The sequence below is a fragment of the Amia ocellicauda genome, chromosome 1, assembly GCF_036373705.1.
Source record: "Amia ocellicauda isolate fAmiCal2 chromosome 1, fAmiCal2.hap1, whole genome shotgun sequence".
Classification (NCBI taxonomy): Eukaryota; Metazoa; Chordata; class Actinopteri; order Amiiformes; family Amiidae; genus Amia; species Amia ocellicauda.
In genome coordinates, this window is record NC_089850.1 from 14,314,065 (window position 1) to 14,339,489 (window position 25,425).

Below are 25,425 nucleotides of genomic sequence, written 5' to 3' on the forward strand. Positions count from 1 at the left end.
AGGCCCACTGGTATGATTGGCTAACAGTTTTGCATATTTAAACATTTTCAACTCCCCGTCAGTACACATGTGGAATTGTTTTGAAAAGTTCATCAATGACAAGCAAAGAAGAGCCAGGCTGAGGTTTGCAACAGACCATAAGGATTGGACCGTAGAGGACTGGAGTAAGGACATCTTCTCTGATGAGTCCAATTTTCAGCTTTGCCCAACACCTGGTCGTCTAATGGAGATGGAGACCTGGAGAAGCCTACAAGCTACAGTGTCTCACACTCACTGTGAAATTTGGTGTAGGATCGGTGATGATCTGGGGTTGCTTCAGCAAGGCTGGAATCGGGCAGTTTTGTCTCTTTGAATGACCCATAAATCAAGCCAAGTACAAGGTTGTCCTGGAAGAAAACTTGCTTCTGTTCTGTCAATGTTACCCAACTCTGAGGATTGTTTTTTCCAGCAGGACAATGCTCCATGCCATCAAAGTGTGGATGGAGGACCACCAGATCAAGACCCTGTCATGGCAAGCCCAATCTCCAGACCTGAACCCCATTGAAAACCTCTGGAATGTGATCAAGAGGAAGATGGATGGTCACAAGCCATCAAACAAAGCCGAGCTGCTTGAATTTTTGCTCCAGTAGTGGCATAAAGTCACCCAACAACAATTTGAAAGACTGGTGGAGAGCATGACAAGACGCATGAAAGCTGTGATTGAAAATCAGGGTTATTCCACCAAAAATTTATTTCTGAACTCTTTTTCAGTTAAAACATTAGTATTGTGTTGTTTAAAAATGAATATGAACTATTTTCTTTGCATTATTCTTTTTTGATATTTTGACCAGTTGTCTTTTTCTGCAAATAAATGCTCTACATGACAATATTTTTATTTGGAATTTGGGAGAAATGTTGTCAGTAGTTTATAGAATAAAACAGAAATGTTAATTTTACCCAAACACATAGGCCCTACCTATAAATAGTAAAACCAGAGAAACTGATAATTTTGCAGTGGTCTCTTAATTTATTCCAGAGCTGTAGTTTTTGTTAGAAATTGTACTGACCAACTGTGGGACCTCCCAGAGACATGTGTATTTAACCTGAAATCATGTGACACACCTTAATTGCACAGAGGTGGACTCCATTCAACTAATTATGTGACTTCTAAAGACAATTTCACCACAGCTCAATCAGGTGTGTCATAGCAAATGGGGTGATTACTTGCACATTCAAGTATTTACTGTTTTGTAATTAATTAAAAACAATTTGCAGATTATATTTTTCATTGTGATATTTTGGACATTTTCTGTGTTGATCAGTGCAAACACTGCTGATTAAATCCATTCTGATTTCATGTTGTAACACAATGAAATGTGGAAAAGTCCAAAGAGGCAGTGGCATTTCCAGAATATTTTTAATGGGGTGGCCGAGTGGGGGTGCTGACAATGTTTCATTCATGCTAGCGGTGGGGGCGGGTGGACGGTACTCCGTCCATGGGTGACCGCGGCGCCCTTGATCTTCGGTCGTAATTTGTTGGGGAGGCCACTGGGGGGGCCAGCCTCATTTCAGGGAGGGCCATGGTCAACCCTAGACACACTCCTACACTCCTTTTTCCTTCTTCTTCAGTCCAGATATGTTAGGTGTCTGATCAAAGTTTTCCTTTTGGGCTGAACTGTTGGATTCCGAACCTGCAAAACAAAAAAGGAGTGTGTGGCACGGCTACTGGTCACAGAATTGCGTTTCATTCATACATTACAATTAGAAAAATGTCTTCTAATTTTCGCCCTCCACATTCAGACACCTGCTTTACATTTTCTTATCCAGTATATTTCCAAATGTACTGTATAGCTCTACATTACTAGTGGCGCGGACACATGGATTGCCTTTCACCATTTTTCTGGATATTATTTCTAAATAACTTTGTAGTACAATCAAATCCAATACATATAACCAATTCACAAACACTTGGACATATTTCATTCCCTGCAGTTCAGCAGGTGTTTTGGTAAACATTTAGAGAGCATTTGAGAGAAACACCTGAATATCCTTCATCCCTCAAGAACCACTAGTGAACCTTGAATTAAATAAGTGAGGAGTGTCCCTCCTGGGTAATTAAGGTGTTGCCAGAGTTTAGAAATTGGTACTTTAGGGTGACCTATAAACTGGATTTGGTCTCTCCAGGACCAAAATTGCACTCAGCCGCCTCTACCAGCATAGGCCACGTCCCACAACCAACCCACTACTGACAGAGAGGGGCTTCTGCTTTCCAGTAAAGTGATTTAGTATATATAACTTTAGTAAAAAGGAGAAATAATATATAAAAGCACATATTTACATAGTTCCTTAGGTGTCAGTTTAAATAACCATTTAAAATTAACATTTTATACCCCAAAAGTTGGCATTTGCATGTAAAGTGACCCTAACTTTTAAAGACAAAGCAATATGTAATAATTAATTCAAATTAAATGGTGACAAATTACCTTCTGGAGGCTTTTTCTGAAACAGAGAGAAACGAGAGAAATTAACAACAGCAACACCAGGAAACAGTGACACTAGTCATACTTGTCATACACACCACTTGAACGCAGGCGGTCTATAAAGAAGTATCATCTGGCTGCTCTCGTACTATTCCTCGCTGTGTGTCCTATACTGGGCCATCTGGGTAAATTTACTACAGCCTATAATATTACATTTGATTTCAAATCAGGTGTTGTCGGTTACCTTTTTCATTTTCTAGCTTTTAGATTTGAAGGCTTTAGAACATAACACTGTCTGAGCTAGGCTTGTCTTTTGTATTTGACTCCATCACTTCTGCTCATGCATTCCTGCACTAATTGCAAAGTTTAAAAAGATGTAATAAAACACTGGAGATATTTGTTTAGAAAGACTTTGACTACATTTGTTATTCAGGATTGTAACTATTTATGAGACATAACCAATTGTACTGAAATGCAGAGTGATGCACTTATTACTACTTAATACTTTATTTTGATAAGAAAGAACAGACAATGCTTCACATGGAATAAACAGCTCAAACACTGGGCAGAACTATCAAACTACAAACATTCTACAAGTACTCTGAGTGTCCTCACCACCACCTGTAGAGAAGTCTGAAAATGTAACGGGGAGGGTTTCCATGCCAGATGCCTATGAAGACTATGGCAACATATTCAAAGCTGATTAGCTTAAAGGAGCAAAGAGGAAATTACCATTTCTAGCACTGTGTTTCACTTGAGCAAAGCCTGTAAGACCTGGCTGGCCTAGAAAAAGCATTTGTTTTTTAGGATCCTCTGCAAGACGTTTACCTTATTATGTTTTCGTAAGATGTCAGAGACCTGTTTCACAGCCTGGGTGTTGACTTCACACTGCAGTAATCCCACAGTCTCATGGAACAGACAGTCCACAGTTCCCACTATGTTTGCCCTGTTCTTCACCAGAGAGCTGCTCTCAGTCATATTGAGCTCTGGGTTTTGAGTGTGGTGCATCACCACCAGAATGGCCTTCTTATTGGCTGTGGAGAGAGAGGAAGACAATATAAACAAGACATTGGTTACTCACCATTACCAAAATGACAGAATATATAGTAGTATGATCATGTTTAAATGGAAGCGCTGAACAATAGAGAAAATAAAAGGAAATTCAAATATATGTTACATGAATTCAAAAACACGTAGGCACCTTTAAATAACTGTCTGCATAAAACAAGTCTGCAAATATAAGCAAGGAGGTATGTCTTGTTTCACACTAAATCACACAATACACTGAATGGACAAACTGAACCGTTATGCATGTTGATATACACTTTGACTGTACAGTAAATAGACAGTCCTCTCATAAATTATTGTTGAAAGGAAACTCTACTTAAACACAGTATATTGAGTTGTTTTTCTCAGTTATACAGCAAATACCAAGAAAGGCAAGCATATGAAAGACAATGAACTCACCTGGAATATCCTGAATGGCTGCATCAATATCAGTCTGTATGCGAGAGGCAACAGGACAGAAGACCAGGATCACTGTGCACTCCACCATACTGCACTGTTTAAGCCTCTGATACTTTCTGATTCCCTTTAAAAACTCACTCTCAGCATCATGGGTAACTCCAGTGATCTTGATATAGACTTTAACTGTGTAGGAACATAAATATTGGGGACATTCATTCAAACATTTTATAGGATAAGTCAAAGATAAAAAGCTGAAGCTATTCTCAGCACCTTGGAGTATTCCAGTACATATAGTGTGGATTTTCATTATAAGTATGACATGTATAAACAATTAGAATGATTCACTGAGGTATGATATAAATTATTTTCAAGAAAGATGCACAGATATAAAGTTATATAATTAGGGGCCTTCATTTGACTTGTTTTTGTTTTCAACTGTATTTTGTTTGTTTGGTGAGGTAAACAAGCTTCCACATAGATTAAGGAACTTGATCCGAGAGGATCCATTAACTGAGGGATTGATACCGGCTGGCAACAGATCCCTCTCTGGGCTTGTTCTTCATTTGTGGAAACCCGACTCACACTCGATTTGATGTAAAAATTACTGATCTATTGCTTTTAAAAATACATGTTTTAATGCACATGGCCACTGAAAATATGTACCTTTTTTCTTCTTTTTTGGGAGGTGTATGAGAGATTTCAAACCAGAGTGGCCCCCTAGGGCTGAACTACTGGATTCTGAATCTGCAAATCAAAAAAGGGAAAGATTAGACTTGTGCTACTAACTTACCCCAGTACAGTTTCCCCTCTGGAAGCTGATATGGAGTATTTTGCCATTGGGTCCTAGTGCTCAACCAACAACAGACAGGTGCTGTACTATCAGGAAAGTAAATCTCAGCAGAGTATTTTACTGGTATGGCTACAGATCACAGAAGTGCGTTTCATACATACAATACTACGGGAAAACATTTCCTTTTTCCTATTTTCCTATCCACTACATTTCCAAATATATTGTAGAGCTCTACATCACGTGTTGCAGATGCCTGATTAGCTTTTACATTTTTTCTGGATACAACTTTGTAGTACAATCAAATCCGATACATATCATCAATTCATAAAGACTTGAACAGCACACGCCATGTCCCACAACCAACCCACTACTGACAGAGAGGGGCTTCTGCTTTCCAGTAAAGTGATTTAGTATATATAACTTTAATAAAAAGGAGAAATAATATATAAAAGCACATATTTACATAGTTCCTTAGGTGTCAGTTTAAATAACCATTTACAATTAACATTTTATACCCCAAAAGTTGGCATTTGCATGTAAAGTGACCCTAACTTTTAAAGACAAAGCAATATGTAATAATTAATTCAAATTAAATGGTGACAAATTACCTTCTGGAGGCTTTTTCTGAAACAGAGAGAAACGAGAGAAATTAACAACAGCAACACCAGGAAACAGTGACACTAGTCATACTTGTCATTCACACCACTTGAACGCAGGCGGTCTATAAAGAAGTATCATCTGGCTGCTCTCGTACTATTCCTCGCTGTGTGTCCTATACTGGGCCATCTGGGTAAACTTACTACAGCCTATAATATTACATTTGATTTCAAATCAGGTGTTGTCGGTTACCTTTTTCATTTTCTAGCTTTTAGATTTGAAGGCTTTAGAACATAACACTGTCTGAGCTAGGCTTGTCTTTTGTATTTGACTCCATCACTTCTGCTCATGCATTCCTGCACTAATTGCAAAGTTTAAAAAGATGTAATAAAACACTGGAGATATTTGTTTAGAAAGACTTTGACTACATCTGTTATTCAGGATTGTAACTATTTATGAGACATAACCAATTGTACTGAAATGCAGAGTGATGCACTTATTACTACTTAATACTTTATTTTGATAAGAAAGAACAGACAATGCTTCACATGGAATAAACAGCTCAAACACTGGGCAGAACTATCAAACTACAAACATTCTACAAGTACTCTGAGTGTCCTCACCACCACCTGTAGAGAAGTCTGAAAATGTAACGGGGAGGGTTTCCATGCCAGATGCCTATGAAGACTATGGCAACATATTCAAAGCTGATTAGCTTAAAGGAGCAAAGAGGAAATTAGCATTTCTAGCACTGTGTTTCACTTGAGCAAAGCCTGTAAGACCTGGCTGGCCTAGAAAAAGCATTTGTTTTTTAGGATCCTCTGCAAGACGTTTACCTTATTATGTTTTCGTAAGATGTCAGAGACCTGTTTCACAGCCTGGGTGTTGACTTCACACTGCAGTAATCCCACAGTCTCATGGAACAGACAGTCCACAGTTCCCACTATGTTTGCCCTGTTCTTCACCAGAGAGCTGCTCTCAGTCATATTGAGCTCTGGTTTTTGAGTGTGGTGCATCACCACCAGAATGGCCTTCTTATTGGCTGTGGAGAGAGAGGAAGACAATATAAACAAGACATTGGTTACTCACCATTACCAAAATGACAGAATATATAGTAGTATGATCATGTTTAAATGGAAGCGCCGAACAATAGAGAAAATAAAAGGAAATTCAAATATATGTTACATGAATTCAAAAACACGTAGGCACCTTTAAATAACTGTCTGCATAAAACAAGTCTGCAAATATAAGCAAGGAGGTATGTCTTGTTTCACACTAAATCACACAATACACTGAATGGACAAACTGAACCGTTATGCATGTTGATATACACTTTGACTGTACAGTAAATAGACAGTCCTCTCATAAATTATTGTTGAAAGGAAACTCTACTTAAACACAGTATATTGAGTTGTTTTTCTCAGTTATACAGCAAATACCAAGAAAGGCAAGCATATGAAAGACAATGAACTCACCTGGAATATCCTGAATGGCTGCATCAATATCAGTCTGTATGCGAGAGGCAACAGGACAGAAGACCAGGATCACTGTGCACTCCACCATACTGCACTGTTTAAGCCTCTGATACTTTCTGATTCCCATTAAAAACTCACTCTCAGCATCATGGGTAACTCCAGTGATCTTGATATAGACTTTAACTGTGTAGGAACATAAATATTGGGGACATTCATTCAAACATTTTATAGGATAAGTCAAAGATAAAAAGCTGAAGCTATTCTCAGCACCTTGGAGTATTCCAGTACATATAGTGTGGATTTTCATTATAAGTATGACATGTATAAACAATTAGAATGATTCACTGAGGTATGATATAAATTATTTTCAAGAAAGATGCACAGATATAAAGTTATATAATTAGGGTCCTTCATTTGACTTGTTTTTGTTTTCAACTGTATTTTGTTTGTTTGGTGAGGTAAACAAGCTTCCACATAGATTAAGGAACTTGATCCGAGAGGATCCATTAACTGAGGGATTGATACCGGCTGGCAACAGATCCCTCTCTGGGCTTGTTCTTCATTTGTGGAAACCCGACTCACACTCGATTTGATGTAAAAATTACTGATCTATTGCTTTTAAAAATACATGTTTTAATGCACATGGCCACTGAAAATATGTACCTTTTTTCTTCTTTTTTGGGAGGTGTATGAGAGATTTCAAACCAGAGTGGCCCCCTAGGGCTGAACTACTGGATTCTGAATCTGCAAATCAAAAAAGGGAAAGATTAGACTTGTGCTACTAACTTACCCCAGTACAGTTTCCCCTCTGGAAGCTGATATGGAGTATTTTGCCATTGGGTCCTAGTGCTCAACCAACAACAGACAGGTGCTGTACTATCAGGAAAGTAAATCTCAGCAGAGTATTTTACTGGTATAGCTACAGATCACAGAAGTGCGTTTCATACATACAATACTACGGGAAAACATTTCCTTTTTCCTATTTTCCTATCCACTACATTTCCAAATATATTGTAGAGCTCTACATCACGTGTTGCAGATGCCTGATTAGCTTTTACATTTTTTCTGGATACAACTTTGTAGTACAATCAAATCCAATACATATCATCAATTCATAAAGACTTGAACAGCACACGCCATGTCCCACAACCAACCCACTACTGACAGAGAGGGGCTTCTGCTTTCCAGTAAAGTGGCTGAATGTATAGAGCTCTAATAGAAGTAAGTAGAAATATATTGTGAGCCAGCTCACAGATCCTCCACTAGGGGGAGCTTATGGGGAGGGCTGGAAGAGACCAGGGCAAGCACTCACCCTGGAATCAGCCTTCCTTAATTAGGAGAGAACTGGGAGATTGGCTACAGGTGTGGGTCATCAAGGGTGGGACTCAGACAGCACCTGCAGCCAATGTAATTGATTCTCTTCCCCCTCTGCTAGACCATTTAAGTGTAGTGTTCGTTTGTTTGGGAAGGGAGAGAGGAGAAGCAACCAGGGCTGCAGACTTATATTTTGGAACAGTGTTTGATTTTTGTATTTATTTTTGGTGTGTGGAGAGACTGGATATAACTTGGGACCAGTTCTTTTATTTTATTATTTCTTTTTATTTTTTTTTGTAAACCCTCCCCAGCATTTGTCATTAAAAAAAGACAAATTAAAAAATAAACCCAGCCACTGTTGCCTTCGCTCTGGTGTCTACCTCCACTGTGTCCTGCCTAGGGAGCTGTGCTTGCAGTGTGAAAGGTCACAATATAAAGAAAACATAGTTGTATAGTTTGAGTTAACTCTTTGAGTTAACATGTAAAGTGCCACTAACTGTCAAAAAGAATAAGCACTTTTTAGCACTTGGGAATACAAATAAAAAGTTGTCATATTACCTTTTGGCTGCATTAAACTTTTGGCTTAAACCTTAAACAGAAAGAAATTAGAGAAATTAACATCAGCAACACCAACACAAGATGTCATATTCTTACACCCCACTTGAATGCAGTTGGCCTATTAAAGGAGTAATTTGTATCATCTGGGTGCTTTAGTGGTATTCTTCGTCGCCTGTCCTGGTGTAGGTCAAACAGGTACATTATTTATTAAAGCCTGATTTTTCCTAATGTGTTTTTAAACTACCAGTCAATTGTTAACTTTTTCACTTTCTGTTTATTTATTTTTTTAAGATTGATTTACAGATTTTAATTCTTCAAGTATTTAAAGAATAATAGTACATTCCCATTTCTATACAGATTTAGATTAACATTAACATTTCATATCTAACTCCAAAGTATATGATACATTTATGGTGGTTAAAAAGGGTTGCTCGAAATCTATTACATATGTCTCAATGTAGACAACAAAACACCTCAGAGGGGTGAGAATGCTGAAAAACTTTCACTTTCACATCATTTCTGTTCTATAGTCCTGCATTCTACGCTTGTATTGCTTCTCAACCATTGAAAGCTTACATATTTACATGACAGAACAATGTACCTACTTGGCCCCTCTTGATTGACTGGAGTCCTGGCTTGCTTGTCTGCACTTTTCTTCTTTTGATTTGAAATTGTTGCATGAAAAACAAGACTCAGCTCCACACAGATCGCTGCTGTGTCTGTGTGAACTGCAGTGAGTCAGCCGGAACTGTATTAATGTGATACTAAGAATTAAACTGAAACCATTTTATCATGTTATTTGTTTTCTGTTTCACTAGGCTGTGTGCTGGACACATAACTTCCTGACACATTTCAAACAAATATCCTTAAAACATTTTTTTTTTTTAAATCACCTATGTTTTAGTAATGTTGCTTCAACGTGGAAAACATAATCAAATGACCAATTTGGATCAATTTTGCAACAATACTGCCTGCCACAACCAAACCCCAACCATACAGAAACATTCTGAATTATTGTGATAACACTGTGTTAGCTGTGATATTGTAATTTCCTATTTAGATAAAGCCCCAAAACACACCAAGAAATGTCAATATACAGTATAACTGATGGCCTCTTGTACATTATTGCTTTAATATTATTACCTAGTTTCTTAACAGACACCCTCACCCAGGGTGACTTGTTACAATTGTTACAGCATATCACATTAGTTTTACATTTGTATCCATTTATACAGCGAGGTATATACTGGAGCAATCTAGGTAAAGTACCTTGCTTAAAGGTACAATAGCTGTACCCTCCAGGACGTTGATATGGAAGGCCCATGCTGGCTCCGTCCACCTGCCTCGGACTCCACGTCCATCACAGACTGCTCCACAACCCTGCTTGGAAGCGTCTGTCGTCATAACTGCTCGGTGGTAGACTGGCCCCAGGGGCACACCGAGGATTAAACTGTGAGGGCTCCGCCACCAATGGAGCGCCTTCCAGCACGCCAGAGTAACTGTGACCTGGCATGATCGATCGCGGCAAGGATGCATCCTGAGAGACCTGAACCATCACTGCAGCGGCCTCAACTGGAGGACGCCGAGGGGGAGGGTCTGTGATGCAGCCGCTAGGAGGCCCAGCAGCCTCTGGCAAAGGGACACCCTGACACAAGCTCTTAGTCGGAAGAGGGAGAGACATGTGTGTACTGAGGCAACTCTCTCTGGCATCAGTGTGGCGAGCATGGCAACGGAATCGAGGCGCAGTCCAAGGAACTGTGCCTGCTGAGTTGGCGTCAGGCGGCTCTTCTCTCGATTGACCCGAAGACCCAATTCGGAGAGGCGGCCTAATATCAGGTTTGGGTGTTCCTGAACCTGCTCCCTCGAGTGAGAACAAACCAGCCAGTCATGTAGATAGTTGAGGACGCGGACCCCCTGACAACGCAAGGGGGCTAACACGACGTCCATGCACTTGGAAAAAGTGCGTGGGGCTAGCGACAGGCCGAAGGGGAGAACAGAAAACTCGAATGCTCGGCCCTCGAAGGTGAAGCAGAGAAACTTCCTGTGCGCCTGCGCAATGGGGATGTGAAAGTAAGCATCTTTCAGATCCACCGTGGTGAACCAGTCACCGGGCTTGATGGCCTGGACATGGTGCGCAGGTTGAGCGTAACACCTTGAGGTGGTGGTCCGGTAACCTCAGATCCAAGATGGGGTGGAAACCACCATCTTTCTTGGGTACATGGAAGTATGGGGAATAAAATCCCTCGTGCTGCCCTGGCAGGGGCACTTCGCAGATTGCTCGCTTCTCCAGGATACTGTTTATTGGGTTGAAGTATTTTACATTTCTTAAAATAACACAATTCCAATTTTAATACTTGTGATTAAAATCATTTAAAATATCAGTTCTTAAAATCACTTAAAATTTTTAAAATCTTGTGATTTTTAACAAAACTAAAACAATTAACTTTAAAATAAACGTGCTCAAATCAAATAAACAAAACGTGATAAAAGCAAAAAATTGCACACCAACAAAAGAGTCAGATACATTGAAAATAACTGAAAATGCATTGAACAAATTAAAAAAACAATTAAAAAGGAAAAAATAAAAAACAAACAAAAAAAATCCAATGCATTTTAAATTAAACCCAAAACGGTCAATGTATCTGACAACAAAATATAACAAAACAATACCTAAAAAACCCTAAACAATGTGATTTAAAAACAACTAAATCTTTAAAAACAATTAAGATTCGTTATTTAAAATCTTCTTTTAAAAACAATCATTCATAAAATCTTTAAAGGATCTTTAAAAGATCTTGGACTCGGGCTCCAGCAGGGGGAACTAACCGTCCCCGGAGGTGGGTCCCATCATGGGATCCTGAGCTCCCCCAGATCTTGTATGCGCCAGTTCTTAAAGGCTTCCTCCTTGCCCCTCTGATGGACCTCCAGATTGACGTAGTCTTTTACAAACACCATGCCCCTCCGCGCGATGACGATCGGGTCCAGCTCCTGCTTATTGAACAAACAGATGTTCCGTCCCTCCCACAGTGCCTGCTTCACTGCGCAGACGACACGCCACCAGCACCTCAAGGTAGATGTAGAGATTCCCTTGGCTGGACCGTATAGGATCTGCTGGGCGGTCGCCCGCGCAGGAACGGCGAACCTGTGGAGGAACGGAGAAAACAGGAGCCAGACCCTGTGGGCGGAGGGGCACTCACTAAAGATGTGAGCCTCCGTCTCCTTCCCCAAGCAACCCTTATAGGGGCAGGTGTCATAAGGAGCTATGCCCCTTCTGTGCATGAACACTCGGGTGGGGAGACACCGACTCACAGCCATCCAGGAGACATCTTTCTGCGTGTTCGTGAGGCAAACGTGCGTAGCGTTAGCCCAGATAAACCGGCAGGTTTCGGGAGGGAAATCTTCTATCCGGCTGGTCTCCTGGGCAGATCTCATCTGACTACAGATGGTCTTGTAATCCCAGGAGGCCAGCACGACTTTATGGAGGCCTACTTCGAGCGCAAAGGCTCGGAGCGCCCTGTAGAACGGCGGGGGATCCCACGAGTGCGGCCTGGTGTTATCCATGGCGCAGAGGCCGAATGGTCTCAGGCTGCTGGCAAAATAAAAGCGGTTCATGAAACTCACTTTCTTGCCAGCAGCCTGGATGTTCTTGACCACATAGGCCAGCCCCTGCGCCTTTATCAGCCGCACAACGTCCGGGACCCCCCTGCCTCCATCCAGGGTACCCTTCACCATCTGCACTCTTTTCAGCCTCTCCATTTTGCTCCCCCAGACAAACCGAAATATAATTCAGGTCACTAGTTTTGCGATAACCTTGTCTGGGGGGAAGATCATTCCTACGTAGAGGAGTATCGGGAAGAGGATGGCCTTTACGACCAGCACCTTACCAGCCATCGTCAAGGTCCTTGTGCTCCAGCCGTGGATCTTCCTTTGGACCTTTGCTATGGCCTCCTCCCAGCTCCGGGTGCCCGTGTTGGTCCCGTCGATCGTGATCCCCAGAACCTTGATAAACGGCTTCACAGGGAACACGGTCGGCGGGCCCCGGCCGACAGGCCATGCCCTGGAGAGGTAGACCTCGCTCTTGGCCTTGTTCACAGCGGCCCCCGTCGCCCTGCAGAAGCCGTCCAGCAGTTCCTCGACCCTGGCCACGGACGGAGCGTCCGTGCAGACCACGGCCACGTCGTCCATATAGGCCAGGGCCTTCAGTTGCTCTCCGCCGGAACCCGGGAGATGGAAACCTGTCACCCGGACGTCCCGGCGGATCGCCTGCATGAACGGCTCCAAGCAGAGGACGTACAGCAGGGCCGACAGGGGACAACCCTGCCGGACCCCCGACCTGACCGGAAATGGTTCGGTCAGGTGGCAGTTCACAAGGACCCTGCTGCTTAGGCCGCTGTAGATGATCTTGACCCACTTCCTCAGGCCAAGAGCGAGACCCATCCTCTCCATAACAAGCTGCAGGTATTCGTGGCCCACTCTGTCGAAGGCTTTCTCCTGGTCCAAGCTGATTAGGACCAGGGGAAGCCCTCTCTCGTTCGAGTAGGCCACGACATCCCTGAGCAGCATGGCGTTGTCGGCCGCCGATCTCCCCCGGGCACCACAGACCTGGTCGGGACCCACGACTTGAGGGAGTGGCCGCTGCAGCCGGAGCGTCAGTGCTTTGGCCAGTATCTTGTAGTCGGTGCACAGGAGGCTGACTGGCCGCCAGTTCCTCAGATCTTTCGTGTCTCCCTTCTTGTGAAGAAGGGAGAGGATACTCTTCTTCATCGAAGGGGCCAATCTGCCCTCTCTGTACATCGACCCCAGGACCTGGCCCAGATCTTCCTTAAGCACCTCCCAAAAGATCTTATAGAACTCAGCAGGGATCCCGTCGGGACCCGGTGTCCTTCCAGAGTTAAGACTCTTTATCACCTGGGAGAGTTCAGTGGTGGTGATCTCTGGATCCTCCTCCTCCTCCTCGTCCCCCTCATTGCGGGACTCCAACAGGGACAGAAAGTGATGGATCAGATTTTGATCCACCACCTTCTGGTCGTACAACTCCCTGTAGAAATCCCGCACCACTGTCTCAACAGCCTCTCCAGGATAGCGGTGATTTCAACGAGAAGCGCCGCACACTGCAACAGGTCCCTCACTCGCGTGCCTGAAACTGTAGGGAGTAGCCAACTGATATAATTTGGAGCACCCGGGGGGTGTAAGGGAGGGCCAGAGGCTGCTGGGATGCCCCAGGGCTGGGGCTCGGGTGGTGGAGGGGGTGGAGTTGGGCCGGGTCCCCTCCTACCATGACCTGCCATGGGCCGCCAGGGGCCAGGGCAGCGAGCCTGGGGGGGGCGCCTGCCTGCCATTGAGACGCTGGCGGAGATCAGCAGGTGGGCGGGGCTGTGACGTGGTCCGGCCTGTGGCCTGGACTGTGGCCTGGGAGCCACGGTTGGGGTCCTCCCCGACAGTGAGCTGCAGTAGACGGCCTGCGTTTCTGGGCTTGAGGTGCAACAGGGTACACCTGGGACAGCTGTAGGGACTGCTCCCTCTCCTGGAGGGTGCGTGTGATCATCTCCTCCACAGAGGGGCCAAAAGTGAAGCCCGGTGAAATAGGGGAGTCCATGAGGCGAGTCCTGTCCACCTCAGGGACCTGCTGTGCCTGGGACAGCCAAAGCTGATGGTGTGCCGCCACAATGGCTGCCAGGGATCGCCCTGACACCCTTGCACCCTGGTGCATCACGGTGATGACCTGGAAGTCGCGGCCAAATTACGCTAGCTGTCGGTGCCCAGACAGACGGGGCATAAGACTTCCCCACTCCAGGCCGGCAAGGTGCGCTGGCCGCAAGCGGCACAGTGGCGGGGGTGAGAGGAGCTCATCCTGAGCCGAGTGCACAACAGTAGTGTAAATGTGACTTCATGTCAAAGTGTCAGCCAGAAGTCCCGCCTTACCCAGATGCCTCATGGACTGGAAGTCCCGCCTTACCCCTGGTGGCCCTTTGAACTAGAACCCTCTCCTTCCCACCATCCCCTGGGTTTACCCTTTGACCCTCTCTAGTCAGCCATCTTGTTAGGATGACAGCCATCTTGTCAGGATGACAGCCATCTTGGTAAGGCAGTAGCCATCTTGTTAGGGTGACAGCCATTTTGGTAAGGCGGGTAGCCATCTTCTTAAGATGCCAACCATCTTGGTAAGGCGGTAGCCATCTTGTTAGGGTGACAGACATTTTGGTAAGGGCACAGATCATCTTGACAACAGGTCGCCACTACCTCACCCTGTTGGTGTGTGTGTAATGTTTAAGAGGTTAAACTTATTATTATTTGTGTTAGGTTATATGTTTTATGAGTAGGTTTGGGTTGATACGGTGTTAGCAAAATAAAATAAATTAAATTAAAAAGAGACAATAAAAAACAATAAAGTTTTAAAAGTTTTTGTTTTTGTGACAAACAAGCATTTTACAACATGGGGCATAGTCAGAAGTAGACACCAAAAGACACCAAAAAATTGTGTACAGATATTACAGAATTGTAATCATTAATTTCTGGTTCACAACACCAACATTGGACAGAAAGAAACACTGACCTGTACTGAGTAATGTCATTCCCAGGGGCGTCGCAAGGGGGTAGGCATCCTAGGCAATTGCCTGGGGCCCCGGGCTGGTCGGGGGCCCCCAAATGGGAAAAACTCCGCCACCTCCCCCCGCTCTCACGGGAGAAAATATAATCACCGTCAGGAATTATTTTGCCTGGGTCCCCCACATACCCTAGAATCGCCTCTGGTCATTCCATATCATTTCCAACCTATTCCATATATATTCAATTAAGTCTTTCACTGTTTGCTTGAATTAATGTTCTTCTTTCAGAGTTATACCCGATTCTTGCAACAAAGGTCATCACGTATCTATTGTAAATAAAGTGAGAAACACTATAAACTTTCTATTCCTTTGGAAATACCTTATTTTTCAAACCTACAAATACATGGTGACAACTGCAAGCATGTAACACAAACAAAACACAGAAATAGGGACCACATTGCAAGGATATGATAACCAAAAATTGTATTTTACTGCAAATTTTAAATTTCATAAAATGATTGATATGACTTCTTGTTCAGATCTAGGAGTCATCTGCAAACTACAGTGACCAATGCAATCAGTCTTCAGGAAACAGCCACAGCAGACAGAAATAGGCACAACGTTGTATTTATATGACCAAAGACTGCATTTTACTAAAACCTGAAACCCTGATAAATCATGAAAAACTCTTAAGTTTTGTAAAATGGTTTATTTTACAGACACAGAAACAGATAGGCTCACCCTCAACATATTCCAACACTTACAAAAAATATGATGTAAACTTAAAGGTTTACAAGTAGCACATTATTAATCTATTAATCTATTCATGCAGCTTTTAGACACTTGTCTAATACAGAGCTAACAACTGCATTGACAGCGGGTAGCAGGGCTTAGAAAATGCTGTGCGCTTTGGTTTAAAATGACTCTGTAGGCCAGGGCTTCAAAACCTTTCTCCATTTAAACATTGTCAAATTTGCCTCCAACCCCTAAAATGCTAAGGCATGTTTTTGTATCATAAACATTGTATTACTATGTACATTAATGTGGTTTATACTTTTTATTTAAGGTGTTAAACATAATTTTATCATATTTGTAATTACAAAATAATATATAAAAATAACAAATAATAATAATAATAATAATAATAATAATAATAATAATAATTCAAAGACATATTAAACAAAACTCACCCTGACTTTGTCACAACCTCAGGATGGGGAACCTCTGCTGTAGACCCTCATCCACTCTGTCAACAGTTTGTAGGTGACTTGTAACACAAAGGCAGAAACATGAAAACTCAGTCTTGGTGGGTGTTTCTGTCCAGTGGTCTGATCTGATACAACTTTCTACTACATTTCATATTCTATTAAAATAGAACAAATGAGTAGTTCATTAAAAAGTGTTAAATCTGCTACCTCTTATAAGTGTCTCTACACTACAGCCCCTCATTGCTCCCTTGCATTACAGAGCATGACACGTGCTCTTCACATTGAAATTCACATTCATGTTGATGTAGGACTCATCAACATAAAATTGTACAAAAATACATGAAATACGTAAACAATACAAACATTAAGAACAGAAACCACTTTCAATCTGACATTTCACAGTATAGAAATGAAATAATTTTGAATTACCTCCTGGCTTTCCTCAGGCTCGGAGCCAGGCCCCGTGTTGCCATCAGTGTCAGAAGCTGAGCGCTCTGTGTAAGATTCAGAGTATAGTTCAGCTGTGAGTGGTGAAGAGGGGAAATGGAGATGCAGGCAGGCAGAGTGTGTGTGAGACGGGTCTCTGTCCTGCTTGTCCTACAGAGCCTCTCTTATCTGAAATGGCACTGGACACACCCAAAGCAGCAACACCACCAGGCAACAGGTCCTTAAGAGAGGACACTGTCAAATCTAACATTCAGTAAAAAGCCACTGTTTTGACCATTTTCAGTTGAATTAATCCTCAGCATCAAATGCATTGAGACACAGCTTTCAGATGCCTTGTACTTTAAGATATGTTGTATATTTAGGATTCCCTGTTATTGCTTTAATAAAATGTTATTTTATGAGAGCAATAAGCAAAAGGGGGAACAAAGATATATAATTGAATTAATAATTTTAAGCACTCTTGCTATTAGAAATAGATCTAGTAACTGTTTAGAAAGAAATGGTTTTCTGTGAGTGTGCTAAAGAACTTCTCATATCTGTCATTACAGTGAAATAACTGGAATACATAGTATACACCTAACAATTGCTTAGAATGAAATGCTTTTCTTTATGAAATGTAAGATGAGTGCTCAAAATAATTAGACATCTATATTTCTACCTGGGCTTGATTATGTTGACAGTTTATGGCTGTGCTTTGCCATTAATCCAGATTTCACCTTGTTCTCTATGGATTGGTTTCAGACCTTGATTAGCACTAGTTTAAGTACTTTACTCAGAATATGGCAATCACCATTGTTTTGTATACAGAATGATTTAGCCTGAAGGACAATAAAGCATTGGTATATAGTAGTATACTAGGCTAGCAAAAGTAATGTAGCCATGTACATAAACAACCTACAGTCTGAATTAAACCTTCTTGGATCTGTCTCACATGTACCAACTTTTAAAATCTCAATTTGACTTACTAGTAAATGACTTACAATGTGAGAGGGATTTAACCAAAGACAAAGAACTGTCTATTTTTTTAATTAAACCTTAATCATTATCAATAAGTTGAATACCTAAACTGAGCACACTGTCACCCCCACGACAGAGCCCAGGAGATCTAGTTTATGTAGCAGGCCTACGAACCCAGTACTCAGAGTGTTTTTTTTAAATTATTATTTAAAACAGTCCTAAACTTTCTCACTCTATAGTGATGTACATTAAGTAAAAAGAAAAACACTTTGATGTATTGCATTTTTCTTCTTTTCTATGGATTATATCTGCTTAGAAATGTTCAGTCCTGATCATTTAGACAATCTCATTCTTAAACACGACCTATTCATCTAAATTGTGTATATATGGATTACCTTTAAATATATGTGTATCTCACTGTCTGTCTGTCTAAATGGAATGAGTATTTTGTACTTTATTATTTTACCATGCTACTGTAGTGTAAGGTACACTTATAAATTTCAATTAAAGAAGTGAATTTATAGTATCACCTTATCACGAATCCTGGAATCTTGTAGAGCTCAATTTCTGTAATAATTGGACGCAGACACCAATTCCAAAGATATAAATTGTCAAATTTATTCAAAACAAAGACTAAATGTAGCACTACACTAATTATACAAAAGGGAAAAACTAATTAAAATTCAACTCTAGATCAACAAATCAAAGACAAATCACTTCCGTGACCAAATCAAAGACCATGGGATCGCATATGATAACACAAATCGTTAAACAAAAAAGGTTATAAACACATTGACTACAATACCGGTTAGTAAGACGAAGGTGAGTCTCTCGTTAGTATTATTAGTCAGACATTAAATAACTACGCAGTTTAGTATTTATGTCAGGTAACTTCTCGTTATATATATATCAGTCTCATTCACGTTTAGGTGCCGAGAAAGATCCTATCATTACTTGTTACCACAATTTCCCTTAACTGATTATTATTCAATGATTAAGGATAGGCAGGGCCACCAATAATCTAATGTCTATTAACTTGTGTCAATTTCAGACTAAACAGTTAAACAGGAATGAGAAGATATTTCTCGGCGTTGACAGATTTTATTTCTAAAATTATCAACAAAACAGTTTAATGCAACACACATTAATATTTAAGAAAACTAAATGATATTACACATTCTAGAGTTATGAATCACAGATTAACATTTCTAATTGATTTCTCAAATGTCATGAATCATGAACTCCAAACTGTTAAACTTATCTGAACTTCGTCACAGAGAGGCCTCTCTGGCTTCGGGCTCAGATAACAGCACACGGCACGAGGTCCGTGTGGTTGGAACAAAGGCAGTCCGGTTCGGCTTTGTCCAAGAACTTCCACTCAGTCGATGCACCTGGAAGTTGGGGTTTCGCGAATGTAGAGTCTTTTCTAAACAGATTTTCCACTGGTTTGAAGGCTCCAAGGTTGTGCACAAAATCTTCTTTGTAAGCAGGGTTTCCACCGGAGTTACTTGAAGACAAAGTCTTTGAGGAAAGCAGGGCCCTATTTAAATGACTGACACTTTCGTTTTCAGTCAACTTAGTTAATTGTCCAGCTGTAAAACTCCACTGATCAGGTGGGCACAGGCGGGCATGCACAGTTTCTAAAGTTCTTTATTTAATAAAGTCCTTTAAAATAATTCTTTGTACGGCTCAATCTCCTTCTCCCAGTTTAACTCTTCTGTTGCCGGCAAAGACTTGGTTGGTTTCTGGTTCCGGTTTGGGCAACAGAGCTACAGGTTGAGCTGTGGCAGCGAGTTACTGGTTCAGGTGAGAGAGAGAGATAGATGCCGTGCACTACCCTTTATACGCCTGTCAGATCAATAGATGATTGGTTCTTGAGTTTGTGAGATTGGATTTTGGTTTCAGCCCCCAGTGTCCTATTGGAGGGGGGCTTGATTTATGACTGATGTCAATCCATGTCATCGTTTGGAAATGCCGGTTGGCCCGGGTTCGTAGCCCTATGTCGGGTTTCGGCTCTCGTCCATTTCAAAGAGTTTTTATTACCTACAGGCCCCCTTCCCCAGACATCTCACAGCAGGGATTCCAAACTATCTGGCCTATTCTCTGTGCCATCCTCCCAAGACTGTCACTTTGATGTAAACCAGTTCACAGCTGATGAGTTAAGGAAATCTGATAACTTTGGGGAGGAGAGGTCTTCTTTAGATCAGTTCTTCAGCTCAGAGCTAAAATGCTCTTATCAAAATACACCCAACATAACGCTACACAGTCGTTATTTTTCCTCACACAGCTGTTTCATAGCAGCCGTGCATTGTCCGGGTGCTGCGGTTGCATGTAGTGCGAAATGTCTAGTGTTTCTTAAAGAAAACTGTCACAGCTACAGTGACTAGTAAATAGTGCATATTTCGGTTGCAGTTGCTTTAGTCTATGATCTCTGGTTTATTCATGATTTTTCTGGAAAACACAAAAGAAGTAAATGAAAATGCCTTACCATATCGCTCTTTACTGATCCTGTTTTCTGAGAAATGGCGGAGTGCGGGGTCTTCACAGCCAAAAAAGATTCTGTGTTTAAACGAGATTAAACTCCCGCTTTTCTCCCATCTGTGAGAAGGGCTGCTCTAATACGATCCAGGTGCATCGTGTTAAAAATGCAATTGGTTTTAAAAGAGTAGACTGGAACAAAAAATTATGCAGGTTTTCCATTATGTAGAGAGGAAAAAAAAAATACACCAAAACTTCATGCAAATCCCATAATGCACCGTTTTGGGGAACACAAATGTTCCCATCTACATTAGGTGGCGTTGACTATCTAATTTACATAGAGGATATTTAGCGCCCCCTGTTGAAAAGGTCACAGTTACCAGGTCACAGTGAGCTCACGAACTCCAAATCGGATCTCCCCTTTTTCCCCCACTCTTCCTCACCTCCCCATCTCGATCCCCTTGGAATCCACCACACTCTCTCCTTCTTCTTCCACTAAAAATCTAGGAGTCACCCTCGATCCTGCGCTCTCCTACACCCAGCACATCACCACGCTGACACGCACCTGCAGATTCTTCCTGAGCAACATACACCGGATCCGTCCCTTCCTCACCGACTACTCGACTCAGCTGCTCGTCCAGTCACTGGTCCTCTCCCGCCTGGACTACTGCAACTCCCTCCTGGCCGGCCTGCCTGCATCTACTACCCGCTGCTCCAGCTCATCCAGAACTCTGCGGCTCGTCTGGTATTCTCTCTGCCACGATTCGCACACGCTACTCCACTGCTCCGCTCCCTTCACTGGCTCCCGATAGGGGCACGATTCAGTTCAAGACTTTGACCCTCACCTACCGCTGTCTCGACCACACTGCACCGAGTTACCTTCAGTCACTCGTCTCTCCATACATCCCCTCCAGACCACTGCGCTCCTCCAGTGCCAGAAATATAACTCTACCTCCTCTCCACTCTCCTTCCTCCAGAGCCACTCCTTCTCATCCCTGGCCCCTAAATGGTGGAACGACCTGCTCACTGAAGTCAAAACAGCAGAGTCCTTGACCTCATTCCGGCGCTTACTCAAGACGCATCTTTTCTTACAGTACTTGTAATATTAGTCCTTTTATCCCTGCTAGATAGCACTTCACAGTTTTTATGATGCTTCTTGCGTTCTTGATTGTTTTCCTCCTTGCTCCCTTTCCCATAACCCCTGACTGTGACCCTACATCTTGACAGCACTTTGCTTTCACCGTCCAGGATGTAGGACCTCACTTACTGTACTTGTGTAAATTGTAAATTGGAATTTGTAAAATGTATTATTTTGAATTGCTATGTTTTAGTTAAATTGAATTTGTAATGATTGATGCCTTGTACTTACTGTATTTTTGCACTTATGTTGTAAGTCGCCCTGGATAAGGGCGTCTGCTAAGAAAAAAAATTAAAATAAAAATAAAATAATAATAATAATAATAATAATAATAATAATAATAATAATAATAATAATAATAATAATTAATAATAATAATAAAAAGTCATGGACCATAATATGTATTAGATAATGAAGATGTATAAGTGTCAGCAGCTGCCTTTGTTTTTTGTTTATTCTTCTCCCCAGTACTGTGGAGAAATGTATTTAATTTCATATTACAATAATTTACTTATTTTACAGTCAAAAAGTCAGTTTTTACCATTTTGCCCAGGCACCACTAGATGCCCAGCAACAATCTGATGCATCTAACCCCTTGAGCTATTCAATTTGGGTCTGTACATGGCATTTCACCCCCCATTGTCTGAGTTACAATCCTTATTTTTTTCTGGAATTGCACAAATACACCAGCCAGCAGTGAAAACGTGTATTTTCCCCTATATTTATATATTGCATATATAATGGAATAAAAATATAACTAAACAGAATAAGTAGATATGTACCGGGCACCGCAAATTATGGTTAAAAAGCAACTTAATCCTTATACTTTTATTTTAATGCGCATTCGCCGTCGTTCATCCCTCTTCGACTCCCAAAGCGCAGGTTGCGTTGTGTTGCCAGCAGATGCTGCTCACGTCACACCGGGATCCTGCCCCGCGCCTGCGCAGTGCCTCCACTCCATCACTCCCGGAGCCAAGAGAATCAGCCCAAATCAAATCGCATCCCCCGCCCCAACGCTAATCGGTGTTGTGAAACTACTGAAACATACATTATGAAAATAATAACTGAAGAAAACGTAATTAGACAGATGTTATCAAGGGAGTAGTATATACTATGTATTGTGGACTGATCAAGTTTATGTGTAAAGACTTTGACATTATCGTTTTAGCTACTTTAACTGCTGAAAAACTTTGCTCTCCACCTGTCTCCTGTCGTATCGATTTTCTGGTGGAAAATATGCCACTCATGCTCCGTTTCTCCCATCTCTCTCTTTATATCATATTGCTACACCAGATTGCATGAGTGTTTAATGTCAGTCATGTTTAATTGTGTTTACTGGCCCTCTTAGGCGTTTACCTGTATTATAAGTGTTTTTGCCACCAGAGCACTTATCCGCCAGAGTATTTCAAAAAAGCCTTCAATAGGGGCCAAAATAGTATCCGCCGATAAACTGTTGATCATTTTGATGCGCTAAGAACAGCAGGGCGTGTCGAGCCTCCGCTGTCCTCCGTGTTGTCCGCACAGCAGCGATACAGACTCGATGTGCTGCTGCTTTGGTCTGAATCTGTGAGAAACCACGCCCATTCATTTGAATATACCAAATGGAAATGTGCCATTATGAAATAGTGCCATGAAATACTGAAATGTGGCATTATGAAATAGTGCCATGAAATACTGAAATGTGCCATTATGAAATAGTGCCATGAAATACTGAAATGTGCCATTATGAAATAAAAGTGCCATGAAATACTGAAATGTGCCATTATGAAATAGTGCCATGAAATACTGAAATGTGCCATTATGAAATAGTGCCATGAAATACTGAAATGTGCCATTATGAAATAAAAGTGCCATGAAATACTGAAATGTGCCATTATGAAATAGTGCCATGAAATACTGAAATGTGCCATTATGAAATAAAAGTGCCATGAAATACTGAAATGTGCCATTATGAAATAAAAGTGCCATGAAATACTGAAATGTGCCATTATGAAATAGTGCCATGAAATACTGAAATGTGCCATTATGAAATAGTTCCATGAAATACTGAAATGTGCCATTATGAAATAAAAGTGCCATGAAATACTGAAATGTGCCATTATGAAATAGTGCCATGAAATACTGAAATGTGCCATTATGAAATAAAAGTGCCATGAAATACTGAAATGTGCCATTATGAAATAAAAGTGCCATGAAATACTGAAATGTGCCATTATGAAATAGTGCCATGAAATACTGAAATGTGCCATTATGAAATAAAAGTGCCATGAAATACTGAAATGTGCCATTATGAAATAGTGCCATGAAATACTGAAATGTGCCATTATGAAATAAAAGTGCCATGAAATACTGAAATGTGCCATTATGAAATAAAAGTGCCATGAAATACTGAAATGTGCCATTATGAAATAGTGCCATGAAATACTGAAATGTGCTATTATGAAATAGTGCCATGAAATACTGAAATGTGCCATTATGAAATAAAAGTGCCATGAAATACTGAAATGTGCCATTATGAAATAGTGCCATGAAATACTGAAATGTGCCATTATGAAATAGTGCCATGAAATACTGAAATGTGCCATTATGAAAAACATAATTAAAAAAAAATACTATTTATTTATATATTGACTCATTTATATATTTATTTTTATATTTACTTATATATTTATATATTCATTGCCTCATTTATTTATTTATTTATTTATTTCATAGCCTTATTTAATTATGTATTTAATATTTACTCAAACGGCATTCCATACTAGTTGGCTCTAATATTCTGCTGCAATATTCTATTATTATGTTGTTCAGATTGTATTCGTTTTGAATTGTTAAATTTATATGCACTTGGTTTATATACATTTTAAAGTTTATACTTTATACTTTAAATGGGGTCGTCTTAAAACCTGCCTGTAAGCGCACGGAGATCAAAGACAATAACTTTATTTTTATTTAAGTCCAGTTGGCGACAGCAAAACATGATTAATCCAGGAGATGAGCAGACACGATCAAGGACATATCAAGGTGATTTACAATACAAAGCAGTCACATCCCAGCTAACACACAACGTTGGAAATTACGTTAGCCACAACGTTATGGCAACATTGTGTGTTAGCAGGGATTTACACTGTACTTAAATGTAATTTGTGATTTCCTTTATATTATAATTGTGGGTTTGTTTTTTAAAAATACTTTGCACTGCTTGTTTGATTGTTTTATCCCTTTTTTTCTTACACGAGCCAGGATACTGATTAATAACCGTATTCTGTCTTTGCACATTAACTTGCTGCTATTATCTTGACCGGGAAAATAAAGCATTATTTTAGTAGATATGTTATATGTTAAGTAATCACGCAGACTTCCCGGCGTGTGTGTGTAATCAATAAACCTGTTATTACCGCAATTCCTTGTGTCCGAGACCGTCACAAGACCACCCGTGACATCAATACAAAGACTAATCATAATTCAACTACAGCACAGCTATGTGGTTTCTACCTATTGTCAGCATTTTAACAAATTAATTATTATGATGATTATTAATAATGAACTACTTTGCCCATGATGAAGCTGGATTGCAGATTCGCTCAGCTGTGCCACCCCAAGAATAAGAACTGGACCCCCTGGCCACCCCGTTTCACATTGTCTGGAATCGGATTCATTTTAGCAAATGTAATGGGGCTAAAATAATCCCCTTACTTAAAATATGGTGTTTATATGTTTTTATTTATGTATTCTCTAATTAGTGTTATTGAAGATGTTCAATCGCTATATCTGCATATTAACCTCGCACGGGATTGTGTGCGCGGGTTTGATAAGGGAGCAGTGACTCTTGCCTACTCGAAAGACAAGTATAGAAAACCGAAATGTTTCTTTTGTGTATATGTAAAGAGGCACAGTTCATGGAAAAGTTTTTTTGGCTGTTGTAGATGGTACTATACATAAATATATATATTTTCTAGAATACGTTTTCGAGAAACAGCCTGTGGCTCAAT

The 25,425-nt window shown here is 41.0% G+C and overlaps 1 protein-coding gene across 1 annotated transcript; it reads right to left on the reverse strand.

Annotated features, from left to right (window-relative positions):
* Positions 1-694: 694 nt before the first annotated feature.
* Positions 695-9,414, reverse strand: LOC136712754 (uncharacterized). The gene is made up of 11 exons (XM_066689541.1): positions 9,266-9,414; positions 8,661-8,691; positions 7,452-7,532; positions 6,789-6,971; positions 6,150-6,355; positions 5,325-5,340; positions 4,590-4,670; positions 3,927-4,109; positions 3,288-3,493; positions 2,463-2,478; positions 695-1,670 (listed from the first exon to the last, which is right to left on the reverse strand). The coding sequence occupies exons 2-11, from the start codon at positions 8,671-8,673 to the stop codon at positions 1,582-1,584; spliced, it is 1,074 nt and encodes a 357-aa protein (XP_066545638.1). The 5' UTR covers positions 8,674-8,691; positions 9,266-9,414; the 3' UTR covers positions 695-1,581.
* Positions 9,415-25,425: the final 16,011 nt, after the last annotated feature.

Bases quoted from the DNA above. Each gene is read 5' to 3' on its own strand.
- LOC136712754 (XM_066689541.1), bottom strand. The intron at 6,972-7,451 runs GTACATATTTTC...GTTCCTACACAG, and splicing joins CCCAAAAAAGAAGAAAAAAG to TTAAAGTCTATATCAAGATC. The intron at 4,110-4,589 runs GTACATATTTTC...GTTCCTACACAG, and splicing joins CCCAAAAAAGAAGAAAAAAG to TTAAAGTCTATATCAAGATC.